Source organism: Salmo salar, chromosome 04 (assembly GCF_965601325.2).
Source record: "Salmo salar chromosome 04, fSalSal1, whole genome shotgun sequence".
NCBI lineage: Eukaryota > Metazoa > Chordata > Actinopteri > Salmoniformes > Salmonidae > Salmo > Salmo salar.
In genome coordinates this window covers 77,366,043-77,393,086 of record NC_138294.1, presented here as the reverse complement: position 1 = coordinate 77,393,086, position 27,044 = coordinate 77,366,043, and the positions used below count along the sequence as shown (strand labels likewise).

Sequence of the window (27,044 nt, the reverse complement as noted above, 5' to 3'; positions counted from 1 at the left end):
AAGTTGACATTCATTTTTGTCCCTTTCATGGGGATCTTCCCTTACCTTCTTAAGGTGTTTAGGCCAATCAGTTGTGTTGTGACAAGGTAGGGGTGATATACAGAAGATAGCCCTCTTTGGTAAAAGACCAAGTCCATATTATGGCAAGAACAGGTCAAATAAGCAAAGAGAAACAACAGTCCATCATTACTTTAAGACATGAAGGTCAGTCAATGCGAAACATTTAAAGAACTTTGAAAGTGCAGTCGCAAAAACCATCAAGCGCTATGATGAAACTGGCTCTCATGAGGACCACCACAGGAAAGGAAGACACAGAGTTACCTCTGCTGCAGAGGATAAGTCCATTAGAGTTACCAGCCTCAGAAATTGCAGCCCAAATAAATACTTCCCACAGTTCAAGTAACAGACACATCTCTACATCAACTGTTCAGAGGAGACTGCGTGAACCAGGCCTTCATGGTTGAATTGCTAAAAAGAAACCACTACTAAAGGACATCAATATAAGCAAGAGACTTGAGACTCGTTGGAAATCTGTCCTTTGGTCTGATGAGTCCAAATTTGAGATTTTTGTTCCAACCACCATGTCTTTTTGAGACACAGAGTTGGTTAACCAGTGAAATACGCCTGCAACACCCTTCCCTGCTCAACAACTGGTCTCTCGCCTTTCAAGTGTTCGATGGGTTATCAGCCCCCGCTCTCAAATGAGCAAGAGGAAGAGGAAAGCACACCCTCGGCCCAGATGTTTTTCTGCCACTGTCACCATACCTGGAAGAGAGCCCAGTCTGCTCTTCTCAAGACCACCTCCAGGTATCGATGACAGGCGGACCGCCACCGGACCCTGGCTCCCCGTTATCGTCTTGGGCAGAAGGTATGGCTGTCCACTCGGGATCTGCCCCTCCGGTTGGAGTCCCACAAACGTTCCCCCTTTTTTTCAGCCCTTTCCCCATCTCTAAGATTCTTAGCCCCTCTGCTGTTTGTCTTCTGCTGCCCCGCACCCTCTGTATACATACCCCTTTTCATGTGTCAAGGATTCAACCTCTTTCTCACAGCCCTCTGTCTCCTCTTTCCAGGCAGGCACTCCTCTGAGCCTGCCTGACGTTCTGTACCTTTCTGACACTGCCCTGGATTACTGACATCTGCCTGCCCTTGACCTGTTGTTTGCCTGCCCCCTGTATTGTTAATAAACAGCTATGATTCGAATTGTCTGCATCTGGGTCTTATCCTGAGTCTTGATAGAGATATGGATTGAAGCATTTGGTTGCTAAGATAATGATAAAATGAATTGCTTTCATGGAGTACTGGCTTGAATTGTGAGGATGACCATACAATTTATTTTCATAAAACTATTGGTTTTCTGCCCAAAGTTGCAAAGGAAATGTTGTGATCTATTTAATTAACATAAGAGAACAGCAAATTGGATAAAAGAGTGTGGGGGTGTAGCAGGAACAGTAACAACCTGGTGCTTTCACACTACTTTAGTGTGAAAGTACCGGGGTTGTGGGGGAGGGGGTCATCTCCAGATCCACAGGAAATACATTACATAATATGGAGAAGCAATACTACAAGCCACAGCTTCATACTATTTGTCAAACATAGAGTGATATTGTATAATGGTTGTTGGGGTGGGATTGGCATGGGGTATTTGGGGTCCGTGGTTGGCTTTTGGCAATTATTTTTGATTCCGTCACGTCTTACTCATTGGTAAGAAGAAGTTTGGTCCAAGTCGGATGTTGGGTACTATATTTATTGAATGTGATCTGAATCCTACAAATGAAAATGGCCAATTTGGGTGCAATCAATTAGCTAATTTCTCAGAGCTCAAAATTATATTTCAACAAAATAATGTAAGTAAGGAATGCTAATCATATCTGTTTTTAACTACAGAAATAATTTCAGAAATCCTCTTTCTTGTGCTTTTTGAAGTGGAATGACCCAGCAGGCACAATGTCAGTATCCTGACAAGGATTCAAAGATAAGGTTAACCTTTGTGTTTTCTTCAGGGTCAAAAATGACCCGCCACTATGTTTAACAGCAGAGAAACCCCCTAAATTATATTTTTTCAACTTTTTCAATTTGATGACTTTTCCTATACATTAGAAAAACATTAGAAAAAGTGAAACATCGCCTTTGTTCATATTTCCATGAAAGCTGTACACCACCAGGGTACAAAGATTGCCTTAGGGTCATTTTTGACCCGGCAGTTCTAAAATCATTTACAAACCACAAAGACACACACACACACACACACACACCGGAGCGCCAAGTCTGGGACCTAAAGGCTCCTGAACACCTTCTACCCCGAAGCCATAAGATTGCTGAACAGTAAAACAAATGGCTACGCTGACTACTTAAATTGACGCCCTTTTTATTTGCACTGACTCTCTTGCACTGGCTCTATGCACACTTACTGGACTCGACCTATACACTCACACATACTACACTGACACCCCAACTCACACATACACACACACTACATAAGCTCACACACACACACACACATACACATGCATATTGACGCCACACACACACACGCATATTGACGACACACACACACACAATGAGAAATTGAGATTATGTGTGCTACTGATTGAACTCAGACAAAACTAAAACTTTCTTGTGCATGTGCAACATCTCCCCTCCAAACCCCCACACATGGCTCAAGTTCACAGACAAAATTTAAAAAATTCTGAAAAACTAAACAACATTTTAGACAAAATAAACATTTCTTGAAAGCATTGTTTACTAATGGGGAATGCAGTCAGAGGCCATAAAGGTGCTGAAGATGACAGTCCCCCCAGTTCTCTCTTTGCTGAAGCCATGAGTTCACGTTTCAGTGCCCAACAGGTCGTAGATTAGATTTTTTCAGATGTCCAGGAGGAACAAGAGAACAATGATTTAGAAGAGGAGGAGGTATCTGAAGAAGAAGATGGGGAATAATACAACCCAGAGCACAATGCATCATCTTCAGATGAAGAAGAAATCCCCCAAGCTGAAAGTAACATTTTTGTCAAACAACAACAAAATAACATGGTCCTTGTCACCATATGACAACCAGGGCAGTATGGCAGCACAAAATGGACATGAGGATGACCCCAGGGCCCACAAGACATGCAGTTGTGCATGCCCAGGACTTCGCCTCAACATTCTACATGTTCATCACACCAGCCATCCAAAAAAATCATCCTGGAGATGACGAATTTGGAGGGTTTCCGTAAATATGGAGACAACTGGAAAAGGATGGATGAGGTTGACCTGCGTGCCTACATAAGGCTGCTAATCAAAGCGGGTGTGTATAGGTCCCGAGGCGAGGCTACATGTAGTCTCTGGGATGCAGAGAGTAGAAGGGCAATTTTCCGTGCCACGCTGTCACTGAAAATCTTTCACACTTTCTCAAGAATGCTATGATTTGATAACCCGTGAGTCAAGACCTGCAAGGCGTGTGAGAGACAAACTGGCGGCCATAAGAGAGGTCTGGGAGAAGTGGGTGGAGCGTCTGCCATACCTCTACAACCCTGGGCCTGAAGTAACAGTGGATGAGCAACTGGTTCCCTTCAGAGGTAAATGTTTATTTTCATATCTGTATTGTAAGTGATTTTCGCTGTTAATTTTATTATGTATTGCTGTAATTTCATTGATTTATGTGTTTGTTTTCTGTGACACTGATACTAATTACGGATAGTAATCTCTTTTGTCAAAAAGTTGCTGTCCTTTCCGACAGTATATGCCCAGCAAGCCAGCAAAGTATGGCATCAAGATATGGGTGGCCTGTGACGCACAATCCAGCTACGCTTGGAAGATGCAAGTCTACACAGGGAAGCCGACCAGTGGAGGCCGGAGGAGAACCAGGGGATGTGGGTTATGCTTGATGTGACAGAGGGACTGAGGGGGCATAATGTCACGTGTGATAATTTCTTCACCTCTTGTGAATTCAGCCAGCAGCTCCTGAAGAGGAAGATCACCATGGTTGGCACAGTTAGAAAGAACTGAGCTCGCCCTGCACTCCTAGCAACAAGGGGGAGAGAGGCCTTCTCATCAAAGTTTGTCTTCACCCCCACCACCACTCTAGTTTCTTTCCTCCCAAAGAGGAACAAAAATGTGGTCCTCCTGAACACACTGTACAAAACGGCTGAGATCAGTGATCGTGAGGTCAGGAAGCCAGCCATCATCCTGGACTACAACCACAACAAAGGAGGCGTGGACAACCTGGGCAACCCGCTGGCCCCTGGTCATCTTCCATAACATCACTGATGTGTCCTCAAACAATGCCTTCGTGATATGGCACAAGATCAACCCTACCTGGATGCATGATAAGCGGAACAAGAGGAGGGTGTTCCTGGAGCAGCTGGGAAAGGCACTTGTAAACCCACACATTCAAAGAACGGAGCTCCTCCCCCGCACAGCAGCCTCTGCAGTGCTTGTGAAAGCTGTTCAGGGGGCTGAATCTTGTCCTGATCCACCTGAGGCTGCCGCTAGGGCAGGGAATAGGAGGAGATGCTAATTATGCCCCCCAAAGATTGACTGTAAAACAAATACTATGTCCTGCACATGTGAGAAATACACCTGCAAAGTCCATGCACACACAGTTGCATACTGTCCTACAGTGGTTCCACCTTTAAAAGTTACTTAGAGGTACACCACGTCATGGCATCATTGCTCCAGACCACCGCAGGGGGGAGTTAGAGCACTCATTATGAATTTGGGTTCCCAAGGTTTTTATGTGACCAATCATGTTGAGTGGTTCCAATGACGAATTTGACGTTATGCCACCTGTCGCTGGTGACTTTCTTCAGTAAAGATGTCTGACAAAAACATTACGGTGGAAGCAAATGAAAGTAATTATTACGTCATAACGAGTCAAGCAAAAAATATACAATTGAGAGGAATATGTTATTTAATGCAGAGACAAACGATTGTGCATATTATTTTGTCATAAAGTACATTTACGAAAATCGCTATTTAGCAAGTTTTTTCTGTCATATCCAATACCAGGTGTATCAAACTCCATTCTTTGAATGATTCTGTGTCTGCATATATGTATTACAATTATACACTTCAACAGTGTTTACCACTCCTACTCCTGGGACATCAATGATTACAAATTGTAACATGATTTAAGTAAAGGCTGATTTGTAATTCATATATACAGAAAAAAACAGTACACTACACTTCCTATGCATATCAACTCCCTTCATCTGCATTAATCTGAGGAGGTTCTCCCAGCCATGTGGATGATTGAAAACAGGGCAGCAAAGTTTGTTTGTCACCAGAGCGATTTAGAGCATATTACTATTTGCCAGACCTTCATACAAACTTGCTATGGTGAATTCTTGACGCACAACCAAATAGCGCTGCCGTATCCTGCCAGCACACCCACAAGCGAGCCACTCAGGTGGAGAATGATGCATGGAAGAGGGCGAGGATCGAGATGGGAGTAACAATCCAGGCTATTTGCTTTGAGACCGGCATAATAATGTAATGAAACAAGCTGGGAGCAGGTTTTGAACCCTCAACATTCTAGCCCGAAGTCCAGCACGTTATCGACTGTGCCCAAATGTATTCATTGGGTTTGGGGCCGATTGTGGCTAAAAACACTTTATCAATTGGAATCTTTAACAAGTGGATTGGGGGAAAAGTATTATTGTTAGTTTTTCACAAGCGTAGCAGGCTGTGAATTCTGCTAAGAACGTTTCTAGGATGGGGTATTAGCTGAACAATAGACTATTCAACCTTTACTAAAGAATTGTTTAATTGTCTAATAGCCCCGCCTCCCCAATTTGAGCTAGGTGTGAACCCCCCCTCTCCAACTTGCAACAAATCATTTGTATCTACCTTTCCACATCTACGTACACACGGTTAATGTTCTGGGGAGAAAAAAACCCAATATATACTGCTCAAAAAAATAAAGGGAACACTTAAACAACACATCCAAGATCTGAATGAAATAAATAATCTTATTAAATATTTTTCTTTACATAGTTGAATGTGCTGACAACAAAATCACACAAAAATAATCAATGGAAATCCAATATATCAACCCATGGAGGTCTGGATTTGGAGTCACAATCAAAATTAAAGTGGAAAACCACACTACAGGCTGATCCAACTTTGATGTAATGTCCTTAAAACAAGTCAAAATGAGTCTCAGTAGTGTGTGTGGCCTCCACGTGCCTGTATGACCTCCCTACAATGCCTGGGCATGCTCCTGATGAGGTGGCGGATGGTCTCCTGAGGGATCTCCTACCAGACCTGGACTAAAGCATCCGCCAACTCCTGGACAGTCTGTGGTGCAACGTGGCGTTGGTGGATGGAGTGAGACATGATGTCCCTGATGTGCTCAATTGGATTCAGGTCTGGGGATCAATGCCTTCCTCTTGCAGAAACTGCTGACACACTCCAGCCACATGAGGTCTAGCATTGTCTTGCATTAGGAGGAACCCAGGGCCAACCGCACCAGCATATGGTCTCACAAGGGGTCTGAGGATCTCATCTCGGTACCTAATGGCAGTCAGGCTACCTCTGGCGAGCACATGGAGGGCTGTGCGGCCCCCCAAAGAAATGCCACCCCACACCATGACTGACCCACCGCCAAACCGGTCATGCTGGAGGATGTTTCAGGCAGCAGAACGTTCTCCACGGCATCTCCAGACTCTGTCACATGTGCTCAGTGTGAACCTGCTTTCATCTGTGAAGAGCACAGTGGCGAATTTGCCAATCTTGGTGTTCTCTGGCAAATGCCAAACGTCCTGCATGGTGTTGGGCTGTAAGCACAACCCCCACCTGTGGACGTCGGACCCTCATACCACCCTCATGGAGTCGGTTTCTGACCTTTTGAGCAGACACATGCACATTTGTGGCCTGCTGGAGGTCATTTTGCAGGGCTCTGGCAGTGCTCCTCCTGCTCCTCCTTGCACAAAGGCGGAGGTAGCGGTCCTGCTGCTGGGTTGTTGCCCTCCTACAGCCTCCTCCATGTCTCCTGATGTACTGGCCTGTCTCCTGGTAGCGCCTCCATGCTCTGGACACTACGCTGACAGACACAACAAACCTTCTTGCCACAGCTCGCATTGATGTGCCATCCTGGATGAGCTGCACTACCTGAGCCACTTGTGTGGGTTGTAGACTCCGTCTCATGCTACCACTAGAGTGAAAGCACTGCCAGCATTCAAAAGTGACCAAAACATCAGCCAGGAAGCATAGGAACTGAGAAGTGGTCTGTGGTCCCCACCTGCAGAACCACTGCTTTATTGGGGGTATCTTGCTAATTGCCTATAATTTCCACCTGTTGTCTATTCCATTTGCACAACAGCATGTGAAATGTATTGTCAATCAGTGTTACTTCCTAAGTGGACAGTTTGATTTCACAGAAGTGTGATTGACTTGGAGTTACATTGTGTTGTTTAAGTGTTCCCTTTATTTTTTTGAGCAGTATATATATATATATATATATATATATATATATATATATATATTGGTCATGGCTCCTGAGCTGCGCAGCTGTCTAAGGCACTGCATCTCAGTGCAAGAGGCATTACTACAGTCCCTGGTTCGAATACAGGTTGTATCACATCCGACCGTGATTGGGAGTGCCATAGGGAGGCGCACAATTGGCCCAGCGTCATCCAGGTTTGGCCGGGGTAGGCCGTGAATGTGAATAAGAATTTTTCTTACCTGACTTGCCTAGTTAAATAAAGGTTAAATTTAAAAAACAACTGGTGGCAACCGCAGTGCAATCAGTAGGAGATGAACAGTGGCTGGTGCTGAAAATACAGCTAACTTGTTATGCAAGTGTTGCACACCAACAGATGGAGAAAACCTACACCAGTCGAGCAATTCATTTCAACAATAATCTTCATTTTAATTTGACTTTACAAACAACAAGAGGGCTTAATTGGAGTCTATTTCTTCAGAGCTTAGACCTATATAAAATAACTTAACTGGCTGAGGTAGGCTATGAGGCGTGACCTCCTAATAGAAGTAGGATTTTTTTTATTAGGCCTACTTACAATTGCAACTCGTCAAAAATGTAGCATCCTACATAAAACAATAATTTAAAGAAAAAACGTCTGCACGTTTGAACTTAAACAATGTAACTAATAATGAAAAGCGCACATTTGTAAATCACAAACTCTAAAAGTAATTGGAAAGGTAGATACAAATGATTTGTGACATTGTGGTTACAATAAAGAATGTAAACAAGATGTAAGCAAGATGCTGTGTTTTTATTTACAGTATTGATGGACAACTGGAGGCATTTTGAAAACAGGTTTTCAAACACTTGCTTTTCACAAGTGTACTGTAGCAGGTGTAGCCCATCATGCAAATGTTTCCTATTAGCAGGACAATATACTTTTATTAGCCCGGCTACTATAGTGAAAATCCCTAAACTTGCAATGTATTCGATGCTTAAGTACTCTAAAGTGTTATATTTCTAACTCAAAACAGCAGTACAGTAATTCTTCATCAACATCTTTATGCTTTCGTTAATAAAATAACAAGAAAAATGACATTCAAATGCGGATGTTTATTTAAACTACATTTTAGTTGCACTTCGACCCAGCTCCACGACCACAGGTAAAACCTTGCTGATATGATCAATGTATTTGTTGCATTGTTCTATCGTCAATTTTTCTAGCCAAAACATCTTGATGGCCTTGATCAGTTCATCTTTGCTTGTCGGCTTGGCAGAGTTACGGATGAATGTTTTCAGTTGATGCCAAACAAGTTTGATCCGGTTGAAATTAGGAGATCTGCATGTAGAGATGAAAAAATATATTTTTAGATATACTGTAAGCCTACTGTAGGTGCTGTAGGTCTTTTATTTATTTACTTCTTTTTATTTAACCTTTATTTTACGACATAAAGGTCTACTTACTCTGCTGGCGTCTTGACCCAGTGTATGCCCTCATTTGCAATGCAAACCCGGGCGGCAGTGTGTTTTAGGTCATTGTCTGCATTTGGAGAAGAAAAAAAGACATTTAGCCTAACAGCAAACATTTGGTACAATAATAGAAATATACATGTAAATAGGCCTAAACGTAATAAAAATATTGCTATAATCCTACCTTGAAAGAAACGATGTGGTCCCAGAAACACCTTTCTGACATATGCTGAACCCTATCTCTTGATGATTTCTTCCTCAAAGAAATCTCGAGCCACAATACCTGAAAAAGGAGGTAAGAGTGAATTATTGTGGAACACATAATTCACTACAATATTTGATGTACCTTAAATAGCCAAACTTACCATCAATATTCAAATATGGGCCTGGTCCCTGGCGAGAAATTGCCACCACATATGGAGTTTCAGCAGATGCTTGGGACTCGGCTTGCTTGATCTTCTTCCTTTTTTTCTGTAATTCTTTTTGCAAATTGCTCAAGGGCCACGGTTGATTCGTTTGTGAAGATGACGTCATTGAATGTCTCGCCAGCTTTGATCCTTGCCTGGGCCTGCAGGACATGAAGGTCTTTGTTTGTCAGACAAATGAGTACTTGAGGTCACTGAGAAAGTCTGGACATGGCCTGCTCTCCCTTATGTAAGGAATTAGGCACTTTCCCATGTTTACTACAGTGTGTATTGTAGACTACGTATACTTGTAAGACTACATAGTAGCCTAATAAACAAATGCAGGTGGCTTATTTCTTCAAAATGCTTTAAATGCTTTATTATCCAAATGTAAAAGCATATACTGTACAGTAATCAAATCAAATCAAATTGTATTGGTCACATACACATGGTTAGCAGATGTTAATGCGAGTGTAGCGAAATGCTTGTGCTTCTAGTTCCGACCATGCAGTAATATCTATCAAGTAACCTAACAATTTCACAACTACCTTATACACAGAAGTGTAAAGGAATGAATAAGAATATGTACATATGAATATATGGATGAACGATGGCCGAACGGCATAGGCAAGATGCAGTAGATGGTATAGAGTACAGTATATACATATGAGATGAGTAATGTAGGGTATGTAAACATTATATAAAGTGGTATTGTTTAAAGTGACTAGTTATGCATTTATTACATCCAATTTTTAATTATTAAAGTGGCTAGAGATTTGAGTCAGTATGTTGGCAAGACCACTCAATGTTAGTGATGGCTGTTTAACAGTCTGATGGCCAGTACTGTATTTCTTCATCATCACCTTTATGCTTTTGTTAATAACATAACGATAAAAATACTCTTTCAAAATGCAGATGTTGATTTAGTTATGGATCCATAACGAATTACTATGGGAATAAATATCACTGATTTACAGAAAAATTTGAACAAAGTTGTCTAATGTTGTTTATACACCTTGTGGGTGGGGGCAATGGTTAAAAAAATGGGAGAAGACTAGTATTTTGTATTTTCCTCATTGTACAATATATAAGAATATATCACTATGTTGCCAAAAAAGTTCAAGACTGTTATTGTTTCCATTCAATAAAATGCGTTCAAAACTACTTTCTACATATTTCTGCTACTTTCTTAGGCTATACAAGTGCTATTTCTTGCTAAGAAAATTATGTTAACACCTATGCAGTATCTTTAGCAATAATAATAATAATAATAATAATAATAAACCTCTACTTTAGAAAAAGAAAACAATTATGACAGGTCTGTTGTAAAGAAATGAGTGGTGTCCACTGATTGTGAAGAGAGAAATCCCAGATATTCACAACGTTTGTGATGAATGACAGGTTGTTTCTTCATTCAAAATAGATTTGGGGTTTAATATTCAATTAGGCTGCTTAATTTTAGGGGTTTAGTGAAGGCGGGTCATTTTTGACCCTTAGGAGTATACAGTATGTTAAGTATGTTCTTAACACAAGGGTTAAGAAAAGGTTGTTTGGTTTATTCTGCACCTCAATCAGATTGATTGGTCTGGTGTGGAGTAATTTAAACATAGTCTTACAAAGTACAGTATCTGTGGATGCTTGAAAACACAATAATTCCATATTAAGGTCTTGTGATTGGCTAAATAACATGTGAAATAGAACCGGGACTGAGATACTGAGCAACAGCTTCTATCACCAGGCGATCAGACCGTTGAACAGCCATCAGTAGCCGACTACCTGCCCGGTACTCAGCCCGGCACCTTGAGACTAATGCCCCATGTCTATAGAGTCATTGAACACTGGTTACCTCATATTCTGTTTGTATACTGTTGTTTATTCACTGCGTATGTACAGCTGAAGTCGGAAGTTTACATACACCTTAGCCAAATACATTTAAACTCAGTTTTTCACAATTCCTGACATTTAATCCTACTAAAAATTCCCTGGCTTAGGTCAGTTAGGACAACCACTGTCACGTCCTGACCAGTATAGGGGTTATTTTGTTATTGTAGTTTGGTCAGGATGTGGCAGGGGGTATTTGTTTTATATGGTTCGGGTTGTACTTGTATGTAGAGGGGTGTTTGGTTTATGTATTCTGGGGTTTTTTGTATTGTTCTATGTTAGTATAGTTCTATCTTCTGTCTAGTCTATTATAGTTCTATGTTTAGTTTATTGGGCTTGGACCTTCAATTGGAAGCAGCTGGTAATCGTTGCTTCTGATTGAAGGTCCTATAATTAGGAGTTTGTTTTCATGGGGGTTTTGTGGGAGGTTGTTCTTGTTTTGCTGTATGTTGCCTTCAAGACTGTTTTTTCGTCGTTCATCGTGTTGTTGTTTTTGTTTGTTAATAAGTGTTCACATTAAAAGTTCATTATGAGCACTCAACCCGCTGCGCCTTGGTCCATTCCTCACGACGAACGTTACAACCACTTTATTTTAAGAACGTGAAATGTCAGAATAATAGTAGAGAGAATTATTTATTTCAGCTTTTATTTCTTTCATCACATTCCCAGTGTGTCAGAAGTTTAAATACACTCAATTAGTATTTGGTAGCATTGTATTTAAATTGTTTAACTTGAGTCAAACTTTTTCGGTACCCTTCCACAAGCTTCCCAAAATAAGTTGGGTGAATTTTGGCCCATTCCTCCTGACAGAGCTTGTGTAACTGAGTCAGGTTTGAAGGCCTCCTTGCTCGCACACACTTTTTCAGTTCTGCCCACAAATGATCTCTAGGCTTGAGGTCAGGGCTTTGATGGCCACTCCAATACCTTGACTTTGTTGTCCTTAAGCCATTTTGACACAACTTTGGAAGTATGCTTGGGGTCATTGTCCATTTGGAAGACCCATTTGTGACCAAGCTTTAACTTCCTGACTGATGTCTAGAGATGTTGCTTCAATATATCCACATAATTTTCTCTTCTCATGATGCCATCTATTTTGTGAAGTGCACCAGTCCCCCTGCAGCAAAGCACCCCCACAACATGATGCTGCCACCCCCCGTGCTTAACATTTGGGATGGTGTTCTTTGGCTTGCAAGCCTCCCCGTTTTTCCTCCAAACATAACGATGGTCATTATGGCCAAACAGTTCTATTTTTGTTTCATCAGACCAGAGGACATTTCTCCAAAAAGTACGATCTTTGTCCCCATGTGCAGTTGCAAACCGTAGTCTGGCTTTTTTATGGTGGTTTTGGAGCAGTGGCATCTTCCTTGCTGAGCAGCCTTTCAGGTTATGTCGCTATAGGACTCATTTTACTGTGGATATAGATACTTTTGTACCTGTTTCCTCCAGCATCTTCACAAGGTCCTTTGCTGTTGTTCTGGGATTGATTTGCACTTTTCGCACCAAAGTACGTTCATCTCTAGGAGACAGAATGCGTCTCCTTCCTGAGCGATATGACGGCTGTGTGGTCCCATATTGTTTATACTTGCATACTATTGTTTGTACAGATGAACATGGTACCTTCAGGCATTTGGAAATTGCTACCAAGGATGAACCAGACTTGTGAAGGTTTACAATTTTTCTTCTGAGGTCTTTGCTGATATCTTTTGATTTTCCCATGATGTCAAGTAAAGAGGCACTGAGTTTGAAGGTAGGGCTTGAAATACATCCACAGGTACACCTCCAATTGACTCAAATGATGTCAATTAGCCTATCAGAAGCTTCTAAAGCCATGGCATCCTTTTCTGAAATTTTCCAAACTGTTTAAAGTCACAGTCAACTTACTGTATGTAATCTTCTGATCCACTGGAATTGTGATGCAGTGAATTATAAGTGAAATAATCTGTCTGTAAACAATTGTTGGAAAAATTAGTTGTGTCATGCACAAAGTAGATGTCCTAACCGACTTGCCAAAACGATAGTTTGTTAACAAGACATGTGTGGAGTGGTTGAGAAACAAGTTTTAATGACTACAACCTAAGTGTTTGTAAACTTCTGACTTCAACTTTATATACTGTATTCTCGACATAGCTCATCCTAATATATTTAATACTGTACACACCATTTTCTTTTCCAAATGATATACTGTCTATACACACCACATATTTATATTCTGGATTCTCACACATTCTTGGATTATTTCTTGGTTATTTACATTTTTTAAATTATTTGTGTATTTGTATTGTATTTGCGAAACATTCTACTGAACTGCTGGAGCTAGTAACATAAGCATTTTGCTGCACCTGCCTTAACACCTGTACATCTGTATATGCGACCAATAAACTTTGATTTGATAGACAATGAAAAAGGCCATTCATATGAAGTGTGATCAGATCCATTCCCTTCATAAACTGGCACCTCTCTGATATTCAGCTGTCATACACGCCTTATTAATCTGTAGTAGACAATGAATAGGGCCATTATTACACCATTAATTCCTTATTAAGGTGTTAAATACTACTTATTAAAGTGTAATAGAAAATTAATAAGACTCTCCATGTGAGGTGTGACCAGATCCTTCCCCATATAGCGCTCGGCTCCTATCTGAGTGCCGTGGGCTGGGCGGCACGCTGAGACAGACATGCCCCGGCTGGCATGTCATTAGGAAATGATGGACACCTCCCTAGAATCCTGCCATGCTCCGAAACACCCAACAGATATGGCCCAGTGGCCCACAACGCCAATCCCTCAAACCACCACAGCTCAACAGAGAGGAAAAAAAGAGGAGGAAGAGAGAGTGGGGAGTATTATAATTCTGCTTGGATGAGCTGCACTTTTCTCTCCACTGTCTAGTGTTCTCAATCTACCGTGACAGTACAAAAGGATGAAAAATGGCAGAGGAGGAGGCAAGCTGAAAATACAAATGATCTCCTATCGGCGTTTCTATTAATGCAGTTTACATCTTAATTTGTTTGGGTCCTGATGCTGTAATCACTCTAGGGCTCAAGACAAATTAGATGAGCTTTATTCAGGCTTGTTTATAAGACAGACAGCTTCAATTTTTATCATACCTATTTCAATCCGTTTGGAGAACAAAAGATTGCTCAAACTGTAATTGTCCCACGTAGAGGCCATTGTTAGGTGTTACCTTAATACAATAAATCATCTTAGAATCATCCGTCTTTTGTATGGTATGAAAACTTCAAGAAAGTGAATAGAGGTGAATGTCAATGACCCCATGCCAATAACATTAATCTGGATGGCCTAATCAATACAAGTGCTAGCTCTCAAATCAATAGATGCTGTATTCCCAGACCACAGGACGTTGGTGGCACCTTAACTGGGGAGGACGAGCTCATGGTAATGGCTGGAGCGGAATAAGTGAAATGGTATTAAACACATGGTTTCCGTGTGTTTGATGCCATTCCATTTGCTCCGTTCCAGACATTATTATGAGCAACCCTTCCCTCAGCAGCCTCCTGTGCCCAAGACCCTTATTGCTTGCAAATTATCCATCAAATACAGAACCAGATCAAGGCAATAAATAATAAACAGTGTCCAGTACCAAATCATACAAATACATTATTCAAAATAAACATAACACTTAATTAATTAATGTTTCGTAACTCAACCAATTTGAGCTAAAATGTGTAATTTTCCTAGCATCAATATATGAATGTTGGCCATATATCAACAGGCTCTACATTCAAAAGTTCCACTTACAGATCTTTAACACACAGAACAACCAAGTGCCCTTCCCAATCTAGTGCTCGTTTACCTAGCCTGGGCCACTGCTGGCTTTGACATTAAATAAAAGGCAGATTGGTAGGATAGGAGGATGTTGGGATGAGGGATTAAAATATCCGCTCTATGTGTATGAGAAGGCATAAATCACCATAGCAAGGTTACTACAGTGACAAAAAAACAGGCACTGTGGGGGAAGAGTTCGGATGGTTCGGGACGCCAGTGTGCAATGGCTCTATGGATGCAGGCGAGAGGCAGCCTTGTAGATGAGGAGGTGTGTGCTGCTTCTCCTCAGTTTGATTGATCTTTTATTGCCGGTACAGAGGGTGATTACCTCCAGTAGGCATAAAGGCTAATCCATAACAAAAGTGACAGTAATAACTGCTAAGCTGCTGAGGGGAGGTAAAATCCTTTTTGCTCTGAAAAGCACTGGTTAATCAGCCTGGAGGTAGCCAGAGGTTCACAGGGGACGTATAGAGTCTAGATGTGTGTGTAGACTTGTCACGGAAGGGTTAACTCATTGTTTTATTTAGCACTATTTTACTGCACATCAAGGTTGATCTGAGCTCGTAATTCACTTTCAGCCACAGGGGCAGGTTGTTTTCAAACTTGACGCTTGTGAATTGAAGCTTACAGTTTGCTTCTGAGCCAGAGCTCGAGATATTTTAGTAAGTCTTGCAAAAACGCAATATCAAAAATGTTTGGGTATCACAGGGTTTAAAGCGATTGACTGAGTTAGCATGCAATGAAGTAAGGTCAATTAAGGAGGGTACAGGGGGGTACTGTAGGCTACAGTTTGTCCAAAGCGTTAAACCTATTTGCAGAGTTATTCAACAGGCACTTTGGAAACCTCAAAGATGAGCTCTGTTAAATTTATTCAACTGACAAATCACACACATTGATTAGAGTAAATAACTACACAAATTTGATAGATAATTAAAGCATTTGCAATTATGCCCCATGTGAGATTTTTCCCCAGCCCTCAATATAATGTAGATAGCTTGCAATGGTTTATATGAATTGCAGTAAACAACACATTAAAAGAAACTGAGCAGACACTTGCACTCCAGGTCATAATACAGAGTCTGTACAAAAACGTATTTCAATCATTATCGAAAGGCCGGTTCAGATCTAGCAACTGGCATTAGGAGAGACGACATGAGACAAAACTAGACAGTTTTAGAATTTTGTGTTGTAGAAGAACTGACTAACAACTGGGCATTCAGATCAAAATGACGACCAGTTTCCATGGTGACACTTTATGCTTTCAATGATGTGTTGAAACTTTGTAACAAGTTGTACTTTGTGTAGCAAGTTGTTGTAGCAAATTAGTTACATGAAATACATGCAGCCACTGGCTCACCAAAGACAGGTCATACATACTCTGTTACTTTACAGAGAAATATCAGCAACCTAGCAAGCATTTGGTCACAGTGCACTGTTCTCTGATTGCCCAAACTGAACTGTCTCAACTCAAGTCTTTTGCTAAGATTTTAATTGATGAATCTTGGAAACTCTAGCAGCCGACATGAAACGTTCTAAAACTAGACTGATCAGATTAAGCAAACTAATGATCTAAAACTCCATGAAACCATCTCGTCTCAGTTGTTAGATATGAACCTAGCCTAACACATTTTGGAAAATGTTGTTTATTGGGCCTAACACATTTTGGAGAGCACATTTCACGTTTCATTCTCAGAAAGCCACTTTGTCAACAGAAGACATCATCTGATTGAGCCAACTCTCGTGCCATGCTGTTGCTCAATTGGCAGTCATGCATGTCTGTGATTAATACCTGCGGTTATCTCCAAAGTCCATTTAAAGCAGCCCTGACCTCTGCTAGTGCCGTGCTATCCCCCTTTAGCTCGGTGACAGCCGTCTGTGGCTCCGCTGCATGGCTGGGGGGATTTCTAGAGATCTAATTAGCCTCAAGGGCCCCTTTGGATCTTGTACCTGCACTATCTCATGCCTTATTCAACAGAGCCACCGCCACAAGGCCACTTGGATTACCCTGCCACTCTCAGATGGGGTTCAAAGTTCAAATGTCACTGGTGGAGGGCATTTTCATCCCAGCGATATTGCGTGGAGTCGGTGTTAATGACAACCCCTGGGTTTATCTGTAGTTCAGGCCCAGGCAGGCTGCAGTGTGTTGGGATATTATTGTGTGTCGGCAAATAGAATGCTTTCTTTATGAGGGAGGAAAGTAAGGTCAGGCTATTACGGAAACGGCATTGCCTTGTCTAATGCAGCAGCTAAAACTTGTGTAATGGATTACCTATGGGGTGCATGAACACTGAACACTTTTGCACTTTTGGGACATTGTAATGGGAGGATATTGCAATGTATAAACACAAATGTTTCAACTATGGAAGCTATGTTCAAAGAACGGGGTCCAAAGAGGAATCCCAAAGTATGTCTAACACCTATCCTCAACATCACACAAAGCATCAAAGCTGCAGTCTGAAAATGTTTTAATAAAATCCCTGACATCAACAGATGCTTGTGAGGAGGAGCCAGTCGGTGTACGGGCAGGCATCCACTCTGGTTATGAGAGCACAACACGTCAAGCGTTGGAGTGAGGCCTGTGGTTGGCTGCCTCTGAGTCTCCAACCGTCTCCACCGAAGGGGAAGTGACAGGCAGGGATTGACCATGACAGCATCCATACATTCATTACCTCTCTCACCTGTCCCGCTGGTGGCTTTGTATGCAACTTTTTTCCAAAGTGATGCCGATTTGTCTGGGATTAAGTGTCATGCTAATGGCTAGGCCCTGGGGAGGAGGATGATTTGTCTCTCTTGCCCTAAAAACCTAAACCCTCCCCCCACAATATGGTGCCCTTATCTATAATTAATAATTCTATTGGAGCCGAATCGCCAACATCTTAACTCTCCCCTCTCCCTGCCTGTGATCGGCCACTTCATACTCCCCACTAAGTAACCAACTTTAAATTAGTGGGCAAAAATGCATCCACTAAGGGGGGGAATAATGAACTAATACCTCTGGAATATATCATGGTTTAAACAAGGGAGGATGAATCGATAATGCTAATTAGGGTGCTCCTTCCTTGCCTCTGCCCAAGGCCCCAAAGGGTTTGCATCGAAGGGTTCCATCGATCCCACCCAAAATGATGGCTGATGGAAAACAGATTGGGGGGATTTGGCATCACCTCATTAAGCCTGATTTGAGGATGCATCTATGATTGATCTCTAGCCGATTCATATTCAGTTCCCTTCACCTTTCAAATGACTACTGAGCTATTTCAATATTACAGTATTCCCAGCTCTCCTCATTTTCTTCCCTCTATCCCTTCCTCTCGCTCACTTTACGTGTGCATTTGAAATGGTACCCTATTCGTTATATAGTGCACTACTTTTAACCAGGCACTATTAAGATTAAAATCACTTTATTGGTCAATTGTACACAAAGTCCAACCGAAATTTAACCCAACCCATCCGAAAGACACATGTTTTTGGAGAGTTGCAGGGGGCTGCCACACTGGGTGCCGTTGCTGTGGGGGGTTAAATGTTTGCTCAAGGGCACAATGGCAGGCAATGGCATCTAAGATTTGATACCAGCATCCCTCCGGTTGCCAGCTCACTTCCCGCCAGATTTCTCCCATTGGATCCGGGATTCGAACTGGCTGCTGGCTCGCCTCTCTAACCGTTAGGCTACCTGCCGCCCTGTTCAAGGGGCTCTGGTCAAAGTAGTGCACTATATAGGTGCCACTTGGGACGCAGCCTAAGTCATCTAAAATGTCAACTCTTCAGGTGCCCCAGATCTACTACTTTTTCTACCTGCTGTGAAACAGTTTGACACTGTTTTGCAAGTGTTACTTGGCCTTGAACAGGATGTTCTCTCAAGACTCACTCATTCTGATACGCCTTCCCACTGTATACACAATGATTTAGTGATCTTGAATGTAACCAAATAGTATTCTAGCCGATCCTTACCGAGCACAGTTAGTCGGGCGGGGCGTGTTCTGATAGCTGCCTGGATGGCCTGGCACTCGAAGAAGGCGTCATCCTGCATTTCAGTTCTCTGAATCAAGAGGTGGTATTCACCCTTGCTGTGGTCTCCCACGATGTCATAACGTGGGTAGCCTGGAACACAAGAACACACATTGTTACTCTTGCACACACACACACACACACACACACACACACACACACACACACACACACACACACACACACACACACACACACACACACACACACACACACACACACACACACACACACACACACACACACCCACACACACCCCTTCATTATGTGTGTCTACACGCTAGGTTTTCCAATTATCCAGGGATATGGATTGCAATGCCCACTAGTTTAAAGAAACACAATTAAAGCAACAATTGGTTTTTCAGAGTGAGCTTGTTATTCCTTTCAGGAGAACACACACAATTATAATGGAGAACAGTCACACGCACACACACGCGCACACACACTCACACACACATACGCACACACACACACACTCACACTCACACACTCACTACAATTATATATTTGATGTGGGCTGTGTTATTGTTGCTTTCCACTCCTTATAAGATTATACATCTTTAGCACGGTAAAAGATGCACGTATAGTAGCTAATTACTTTCTCTGGCCACCTACAGTTATCCTTGGAGGAGGAGAGAAGAAAGGGAACGGTGGACTTTCTTGTTTTTCCTTCCTCAAATAAAAAAATGGAGCATTAATCTGGCCTCCCGCACATAAATTGAGCAGCTGTCAGCCCTTGAGGGGATTCAATTCTCCCATCGCCAATTGTGTCGAGTCCAGTGTCTGCCGTAATAGCTACTATAACCCAGTTGAAAAACAAATGAGCGATATGTAATATCTAATAGACCATTTTATTAAGAAATAACATCACCCTAAACAGATCGGATATTGTTTTTAGCAAAGCAAGTACATTTTGTATCGGATCCACTGAATTGAAAATAATACGGCCTCTTTTAGCCTGTAATGAGTCTGTAGTCTATATTTATGATGTGGAGATTCCTATTCTTATGTATGAATGTGTTACATAACAAAAATAACACAATGTTAGAGGTGATACACTAACTGCAATTATTATTTCTTTCCTTGGGAATTCTGTGTGTTGATACTCAGGCGATGGATTCAAAGGATTGAACCGCAAAGAGGAGTTTCCATTTTGAAAGAACAAATCCACAAAACTGACAATGTTAATTTGAGCTGTCAAAGGAGGGCTGATGGATGAAGAACAGAAACAACAGAGAGGTAAAACAGCAGCAACTATAGAAAGAAAATGCAGAAATCTCTCTCAGAAAACACAACAAAAAAAACGCTGTTCAAAGTCAAGCTGCAAGATCCCTCCTTTATTTTCCAGGACCGATAAACAGGAAAAGAAATACCTGCTCTGGTGAATGAAGGGAGGAGGGAGGAGCACACTGAAAGACTTTAAGAAATAAGGAGACCGGAAGAGGCAGGTAGGGGGTGTAAGGTGGGTTTTGGGGGGGGGGGGGGGGGGGGGGGAGCAGCATTCAACCCAAATGGGCAAAGTAAATAACATTAATGCTCATTGATTTTCTCTAAAATACTGCTGTTTATTCTACTGCCAAGGGATCAATGACAAGCCTAAATCATCATAGAAGCATTTTACTGAGCCATAGTGTAGGGGAGTCTTAAGTGAGCTGGCTGGGAGAGACTAACTCCCACACCACTGCTGATACAAACAACATAATATACCAGATGCCAACGTATAGGGCCTAGTAGTCTTACTTTGTTCACATACACTAATGCATTCATGTACTATATGTCTTGACCAGAGCATTAGAATTTCATTAGCTATTTCATGGTTAATGGCATTACTGATTTTGTAAGTTAATGCTGGTTGGTCATTCTCAATACATTCACCAAGGGGACCTGAACACTGTGCTAACCTCTGTTAATAAGATGCATAACAACATAAAACCACATTTTGAAGCAGTTTTCCCTCATAGGAAATTGATTAAACGCAAGAAACGGTATTTTTACTTTAACCTCTCACGAAGCAAATGGGTTACACTTTACATTAAGGTACAAACCCTATCTCATCCCCTCATCCTATATATACAGTATATATATAATATATATACATAACCAAAAGTATGTGGACACCTGTTCGTCCAACATCTCATTCCAAAATCATGGGCACTAATATGGAGTTGGTCCCCCCTTTGCTGCTATAACAGCCTCCACTCTTCTGGGAAGGCTTTCCTCCAGATGTTGGAACAATGTTGCGGGACTTGCTTCCATTCAGCCATAAGAGCATTAGTGAGGTTGGGTGATTAGGGGTGGCTCGCAGTTGACGCTAGAATTCATCCCAAAGTTGTTTGATAGGGTTGAGGTCAGGGCTCTGTTTAGGCCAGTCAGGTTCTTCCACACCGATCTCAATACACTATTTCTGTATGGACCTCGCTTTCTACATGGGGGCATTGTCATGCTGAAACAGGAAAGGGCCTCCCTCAAACTGTTGCTACAACGTTGGAAGCACAGTATCGTCTAGAATGTCATTGTATGGTGTAGCGTTAAGATTCCCCTTCACTGGAACTAAGGGGCCTAGCCCGAACCATGAAAAACAGCCTCAGACCATTATTCCTCCGCCACCAAACATTACAGTTGGCACTATGCATTGGGGCAGGGAGTGTTCTCCTGGTATCCGCCAAACCCAGATTCGTCTGTCTGACTGCCAGATGGTGAAGCGTGATTCATCCCGCCAGAGAACGCGTTTCCACTGCTCCAGAGTCCAAGCTTTACACCACTCCAGCCGACGCTTGGCATGGCACATGGTGATCTTAGGCTTCTGTGTATCTACTCGGCCATGGAAACCCATTTCATGAAGCTCCCGACGAACAGTTCTTGTGCTGACGTTGAATCCAGAGACAGTTTGGAACAAGTGAGTGTTGCAACCAAGGACAGACAATCCACTAATTTGAAAGGGTGTCCACATACTTTTGTATATACAGTATAGTGTATGTATATTTTTCCTGTTTATATATTGTCCATAGTGTCTTTACACACCACAAATTTATATCCGGGACTCTGACGGCTCGTTCTGACATTTCTTAATATCTTGTTTTTTCTTCTTTTTTTGTCCTTTTCTTTTTTCCTTGGCATTATTTGTGTATTAGTATTGTACTGTTAGACATTTACTGCACTGCTGGAGCTAGGACCAAAAGCATTTTGTTGCATCTGCTTTAACATATTCTAATCTGTGTACGTGACAAATAACCTTTGATTTGATTTGACTTTAATGTAAAGTGTTACCGGAAGCACATATAATCATATTTTATTTCTGAGAGGGGATTTGATTCTTTGGGGAATACTAATATACTGTACATAAGATCCCTGAGGAAACCAATTTTCCTCCCCTGGGGTGTTAGAGAGAGAGAGAGGAGGCACAGAATACATTCAATCCCAGAAATACATTAAGACCTGAGATCAAGTGTCAGGCGAACGACCCAAAACCAAGTGGGAATGAATGGCGGAAGAAGCCTCTATAAAGGCGATGGATCCATTAAGATTAGTCAGACTCGACTTAGATCAATGCCGTGACTTAGATAGAAGAGGGTTTTGGCGGACGATGATGTATTTCAGTATGGAGGAGTGAGGACACCTAACTGACACATCAATGGGAGGAAACGGAAATGAACACTTTCAGATGTCCGTCCCAAATTGCACCCTATTCCCTAAATAGTGAATTCGTTTTGACCAGAGCCCTATTGGCCCTGGTCAAACGTAGTGCACTATAAAGGAAATAGGGTGCAATTTGGGACACATCCTGAGTAGGGCCAGATCAAAGGGAACACAGGAGAGAAGGTGAAGGCCACATGTAAAGCGAGCACTCCCTTGCTCCGATTACAAAAAGTGGAAAAAGGAAGAGTCCAAATTACACGGGGAGAGCAATCAAGAGGCTAGGGTGCTGTCGATGCCATTGACAGTCAGACCCCTCCTTCAGCTTTTTTTGAAAACTAAACATTATCAGTTAAAAATATAATTTTCCCTCATTGACTTTGGCCTTTGATTTACAACACCACTTCATGGCCATAATCTGTCCTATTCAGACGAATATGGTAATTATGTTTAGCTTTAAGTGCCATTATCCTTTAGTGCTCGAGCCACTCTTTTAGCTCCTGATGATAGTTATGATAGCCATTAGGACAATAGTACGGTGTCAGTATGTGGCCTTGCTGCCTTCCTTCACATAGCTGTTGTGTTGACTAAGAGGTCTAATTTCCCTGTCGTCTCTAAAAGCAAACACTTTCCACAGTTCACACTGCCGGGAGAGAGCCTTTCCAGTTCACACTAGACCCCCCCTATCATTGATCCACCGTAAAGACGTGGAATTTATCCCCATGGCAGGCACACAGACACAGACAGCTCCTCCCTCTCTCTTTCTCTCTCTCTCTCTCTCTCAATCTCCCAACCTTTACTATTATTCTCTCTCTTTTTTCTCTCTCGCTCGCTCTTTCTCTCTCTCCCTAGCTCTCTCTTTCTCTTCTCTGAGCTGATAGTGATTTTTGGTTAAGCACCAGGAGGCCCCTGGGGACCCGGTCATTACACTGCACTTCAGTGACACAGGTGATGGGTCCCAGGATGCTACTAAAAGGACCTGAAGTGGGATTGTATGGACATAATGGGAAAGGATTGTTCTCCCAGGCCCAATTATGAAAACGCCATCCATGACAAAATATAACAAGGGACTGAGGCAAAAGCAGACCATGTCTTCAGGGGAAGACAATGTAACAGATTGGCATGACAGGATTTGTGGAAGAAGAAAACAAATCTGATGCCATGGCATGGTACGCAAACTGTAGTCCATTGCCATATTGTAACCCCAGGTATATTTTCTGTCCTCTCTAGTGATGTTATGGAACATTTTATTCAAATTGTTTATCTAGTCAAGTGATCAGGTCTCCTCAAAGACATTGATTGGGTAAAAGAGTTTGTAAGGTGGGTTGTTGATGCTGATTTATCCAGTATTTGACTTCACCTATCTAAACAACACACTACACACCGCTCTGAAAGCTGATTGTGGGAAATAATTTCCTCTGGCAGCCATCAGAGCAACGATACTGTCTTCAAAACAGCCCGAGGAAAGATTGGGGAAGCAGACACGCTGACGCTTTGGAAATTAGCAAAACATGATTTAACCATCTGGCAGAGCAGCAGATGCTGCCATAAATTGCTGCAACTTTCAAATGTTGATTTTCTTTAACCCAGATGCAGTTTGGAGTGTCGGTGTGTAGGGTTAGTTGAGCTTAATATATTCTGGGAGATTGAGAAACAGTTTTTCTGGCTGTGGTGTTAATTTTCAAATACGTCTCACGCGACAACTGCAGTGTCGTAAGATGGCTAATGCAGAGGAGTAGGAGAATTGTGGAAACAACAAAGAAAATAATTATGGTAGTAATGTAATAGTACTCAAGCAGTAATCGATACACACTGATAATGGTATAACAAAAACATTTGTCTTTGCTCTTGTTACCTCTAAATCAGGGGTGGGCAATTCCAGTCCTCGAGGGCCTGATTGGTGTCACAGTTTTGCCCCAGCTAACACACCTGACTCCAATAATCACCTAATGATGATCTTCAGTTTAGAATGCAATTTGATTAATCAGCTGTGTTTGCTAGTGATGGAGAAAAATGTGACACCAATCAGGCCTTTGAGGACTGGAGTTGCCCACCCCTGCTCTAAATGAATAAAATAGCATATAATTACTTTGAGAATACATTTTTTGAGTGTGGATCCTACAGATGAAACTTGTGCAATATTGGCCATTTACCATATCACTTGCACTTATGACAATTTTACATTTGTGATTGGGCCCAATCCCCAATGTTTCTCTCCCGTTATGCAAAAGCATATAACCCCCCTAATTTGTCTTTGTTTAATAATTCAGAAGAGGGTTCTGATTAAGCCACACCATGAAATACATTTGAAACACTTGTGAGAATTTGGAAAAACAGCAATTACACAATCAGTGTTTGTGACTCCTGTGCCACGTGAAGTGGCTCTTTTAATTAATGATCAAACTCTAATTAAATACTCCATTGCTCCATTGCATCGCTCTGTCATTTGGACCGATGTGACGAGTGACAGATACCTTTTTGATGAAGAGAGCGCGCATGGATTTCTTTTCAATTACGTGAAGGTAATGAAAGGAAAAAGTGCAGATCAATGGACATGTGAGCGACACAACAACAATTGAGAACCATGACAAAGAGACAGTTACTAAGGGAGAGAGCAGAATGGAGAGAGATGGACAGACAGATGAGAGATATTGAGGCCACAGATAAAGGATGTGTCCAAGAGAGGAGGGAAGGAGAAGAAGAGAGAAAGGAGGGTAACACTTTACATTAAGTTGTTCCTATTACTATGTAACTAATACACTAATAACTGTGTTCATTTAGTAGTTACATAGGCTTTACTATGTAATTAAATGAAAATAGGAATGTTGAGGAATCTGTTATTACACAACTGGTGAAGGTTTATCCACATGTGTAACTACTGATGTTACTACACATTTTCTTATTCCACTAAGTAAGTCATGTTTTGTAATTACACGTTTTAAAGTCACCGGTCAATTACCATGTCAATAGATGAAACTAAATTCTGACCTTGTTACATGTAACTACAAGGTTCCGCTATCATTGAATCCACATGTAATGCCAGGGTTGATAAATAGGCTAGGACCTGGTAACAACAATTGTAACAAGCCACACCCTGTCATTAACTACTGGTAATTTTCAATTAGTTTATTTCTATGTTATGACCTGGATCAAAGGCTATACCGAATCAAGTCTAATATAAGAACAATGTAGCTACATAGGATATACTTTTAATTATAATATACCTACCCAGTAGCAAGCAACTTAATGTAAAGTGAAGTGAAATGAAATGTGTATTACTTTGTAGTTTCAATGTAACAACCTTTGCAGACAATAGGCTAACCAGGAGAAATAAGGAGACAGGAGAAACATTTTCAGGTGGACTTTTCTTTAATGAATTTGACAAAGATTCAGATTCAAACTATTCAAATTCAATTCCCCATTTCAGACTCAAAGAAATAACTACTTTAGTTAGTAGAAACACAGGGTGGCAAAAACTAGCTTGCTAGCATTTCACTATCATTCACTAATGTAGCTAGCTAGCTAGATGGCACTGGTAGCCTAATGTCAACACCTTTTCTACCTCAGTTAATAAACGTTACCAAATCATCATAAAAATCATGAAACATTTAGCTTACAATGTTAGTTACATTTTTTTTTACTTACATTGCACATTATAAACCTTTAAAAACATTATAACTAAAGAGAGGTGAGAGGTCAGTGTGATATCACTTCCTGGCTTCTTATATTTCCAAATGTTCTTCTTTTGAATGTGCAAACTTACAATGTCCTTCACTAAATAGTGAACAAAAAGTGAAACAAAATGTTTGATGTTTTTATTTTTATTTTTTTGTATGTGCAGAGAGGAAGAGGAAGTGAGAGGCCCAACTTGGCGGAACGTCTGTCTTGAATTTGGTCAACAAAAAATGTAATGGCTTAAAGGTTCATTTTTTATGAGGTTATAATAATCCATGCCTTTTGGGAATATTATAAAGTCCAAAAGTTATCGTTGTAGTTACAAATTTGTCTGTCAGAAGTATGGAAATGTGTATATTTCAAGACATGGCATATAAGGGTGCAATGAGATGGGTTGGACGATACCTTTCTCATCAATCATCTTGAAAAAACGTATATACTTAAAAACTGAAAATCAACCAATGTCAGCCTTTAAATGCTTTATTATCCAAATGTTGAAAGATCTTGTCGGCAATGGAGAGAAATAAAATGGGGCAGTTTGAGGCCATGTGGCAGAGAGCGATGGAGGCGCTGGAGTTGGGGGTGTGAGCAGGTGGGTCAGGGCAGGTGTATTGTTTTCACTATATATTTTACCTCTTGGGGATGTCATTCGAAAACATAATGTTAAATTTCACTGCTATGCGGACGACACACAGCTGTACATTTCAATGAAACATGGTGAAGCCCCAAAATTGCCCTCGCTAGAAGCCTGTGTTTCAGACATAAAGAAGTGGATGGCTGCAAACTTT

General features: G+C 41.5%; 1 protein-coding gene across 1 annotated transcript in view; it reads right to left on the bottom strand.

Annotated features, from left to right (window-relative positions):
- kirrel3a (kirre like nephrin family adhesion molecule 3a) overlaps window positions 1-27,044 on the bottom strand; it is a 281,100-nt gene that overhangs the window by 85,928 nt on the left and 168,128 nt on the right. Inside the window, exon 3 of the mRNA XM_014197820.3 lies at window positions 18,892-19,041. Within this exon, the coding sequence (XP_014053295.1) occupies window positions 18,892-19,041 (150 nt within the window). The remainder of the gene's footprint in view (window positions 1-18,891; window positions 19,042-27,044) is intronic.